This window comes from Onychomys torridus, chromosome 20 (assembly GCF_903995425.1).
Source record: "Onychomys torridus chromosome 20, mOncTor1.1, whole genome shotgun sequence".
Classification (NCBI taxonomy): domain Eukaryota; kingdom Metazoa; phylum Chordata; class Mammalia; order Rodentia; family Cricetidae; genus Onychomys; species Onychomys torridus.
The window spans coordinates 24,036,758-24,039,470 of record NC_050462.1 but is presented as its reverse complement, the minus strand read 5'-3'; the positions used below and the strand labels follow the sequence as shown (position 1 = coordinate 24,039,470).

Below are 2,713 nucleotides of genomic sequence, written 5' to 3'. Positions count from 1 at the left end.
TCCTGTAGCTGCAGCCCCTAGCCTGAATTCATGGCCTCATGCAGACACAGCACACAGAACTCACAGGTACAGAAGACAGATAAGCTATAGACATGGAGCATTGACTTTATATTTCCCCAGACTTGCCACACCCTGTCTTTGCTGAAGCTATTGTACTGTGATGACTTCAATTATTTTATTTTGGCTTTTATAATCAATTTCTTTATGGATTCTGATTCATAACAAAGTGTGTCATTATAAGTGGAGGTAGAAATGACCATTACCCTTTCATTTAATATTATTTGTTTATTTTCATAGCTAAAGATGAAATTGGCTTTCATAGGTTCAAACTTGAGCTCAGCTATTACTGTGCATGACATCAGTGTTATTTAATTCCATGCCATTTCAATTTGTAATTGTGTAAACTGGGAAAATTATCTATGACACACACTTATTGTAAAGATTACCTAAATCAATACATGAAATTGCTCGAAACACTGGCTCCATTACTCCTTCAGAGTAATAAAATTCAGAAATTTAATTTAGTTCTAGAAACATATCAGGGATGATGACCCTGGTCTAGCCTAATTACTAAACTTGCTGTTAATATAAAAATATCTTCTCGCTTCTTCCTCGGCACTGCCTTCAAAGTGGCTGCCTTCTGTTTAGCGGCATCATGGCTGCCCTCCAGCCTCTGGTGAAGCCCAAGATCGTCAAAAAGAGGACCAAGAAGTTCATCCGGTACCAATCAGACCAATATGTCAAAATTAAGCGAAACTGGCGGAAACCCAGAGGTATCGATCACAGGGTGCGGAGAAGATTCAAGGGCCAGATCCTAATGCCTAACATTGGTTACAGGAGCAATGAGAAAACCAAACACATGCTGCCTAGCGGCTTCCGGAAGTTTCTGGTTCACAATGTCAAGGAGCTGGAAGTGCGGCTGATGTGCAACAAATCTTACTGTGCCGAGATTGCTCACAACGTTTCCTCCAAGAACCGAAAAGTCATCGTGGAAAGAGCAGCGCAGCTGGCCATCAGAGCCACCAATCCCAACGCCAGGCTACGCAGTGAAGAAAACAAGTAGATGGCTTGCATGAGTGTTTTATTTGTGTTTAAATAAAACCATAAAAACTGCAAAAAAAAAAAAAAAAATCTTCTCAAGTCGTAGATGCATTTATGGAAAAAAAAAAAACAAAAACATGAGTTACATCAGAAAAGTAAAAAAGATTAATTCAGAAACATCACAGAGAATGTCTTCTACTCACCCAGATACTGGATGAACATATTGGCAGCTCTGTGAATAAGTACAAATAATCCTACCTGATTCAGCCACTTAAGGTACTGTCTCTAATAAGTTCTAGCTGTGTGGAAGAGAAGCTCTAATTACTTGAATGCTTGCCCTCAGCACAAACTGGTTCCTGAAATATCTTTGGAATTGGCTCATTGACTACACTGAATGCTGTGCTAAGAAACAATGCCAAGGAAGAACTGGCTGCAAAGCAAATTGTAGTTTGATTTTTTTTTCAGAAATGTTTATTGAGTTCAAACCTGTTTAATAGTTTCTTTTTTTTTTTTAATACTTTCTTTTTTAAGTGCCTTCATCTAATTGCAAACTTTGGTTAAAAAAAAAAAAAATACATCTACCTGCAGATATTCAGCATCTGTGAAGCATTGGTTTTCTCATCATATGTTGATTCACTTCTCTACAGTATTTATGTTTGCCATGAGCTTATCGACTTGACAATTTGAATTGTCTTGGAGATAGTAAGCAGTTAATGCTCACATTGTCCTACAATACCAACATCCCAAAATATGCCCTTTCCCACAACAGGATGTGTTCTGATTGCAGAAGGTGAGAGGACACTCAGAGATTGTTTTGGTGGGTAGAGTATCTTAGAAGAAATCTCAAGGACAGTGGAGATGAGATTTAAACCAGTTGGAACACACAGTGAAATCCACAGAGATCAACACTGCACTGTCCCCCAGTTTTTTTGTTTACGGACAAATTCTAAGAAGAGTAGATGCAGACAAGAAAAATAATTTACAGTTAGTTCTTGTGGAATGGTATGTAGCTAGTATCAAAAAATTTTTTTTAAGCTTATAAAGAAAAAAGGTTTATTTCGGCTCACAGCTTTGTAGTTTCTAGTCTATGTTTTTGTGTTATTTATTTGTGTTTTAATTTTACACATCAGCCATGGATTCCCCTGTCCTCCCCACTCCCACCCCCACCTTCCCCCCATCCCCTCCCCTCGATTCCCATCTCCTCCAGGGCAAAGACTCCCCTGGGGATTCATTTAAACTTGGTGGATTCAGTACAGGCAGGTTCAGTCCCCTCCTTCCAGGCTGAGCAAATTGTCCCTGTGTTCCAAACAGCCAGCTCATGCACTAAGGACAGGTCCAGGTCCCACTGCCTGGGTGCCTCCCAAACAGTTCAAGCTATTCAATCGTCTCACATATCCAGAAGGCCTGATCTAGGTGGGGGCTCCACAGCCTTTGGTTCATAATTCATTCATTTGTCTATTTGTCCCTGTGCTTTTCCAATCTTGGTCTCAACAATTCATGCTCTTACAGTCCCTCCTCTTTCTTGACAATTGGACTCCTGGAGCTCCACCTGTGGCCTGGCTGAGGATCTCTGCATCCACTTCCATCAGTTATTGGATGAGAGTTCCAGCACGACTGTTAGGGTGTTTGGCCATCTGATCACCAGACTAGGTCAGATCAGGCTTTCTCTCAA

General features: G+C 40.4%; 1 protein-coding gene across 1 annotated transcript; it reads left to right on the top strand.

The window, feature by feature from the left end:
• Positions 1-635: 635 nt before the first annotated feature.
• LOC118571233 (60S ribosomal protein L32-like) lies at positions 636-1,063 on the top strand. Its single transcript, XM_036170194.1, has one exon. It carries the CDS (start codon positions 656-658, stop codon positions 1,061-1,063), a length of 408 nt encoding a protein of 135 aa, XP_036026087.1. The 5' UTR covers positions 636-655.
• Positions 1,064-2,713: the final 1,650 nt, after the last annotated feature.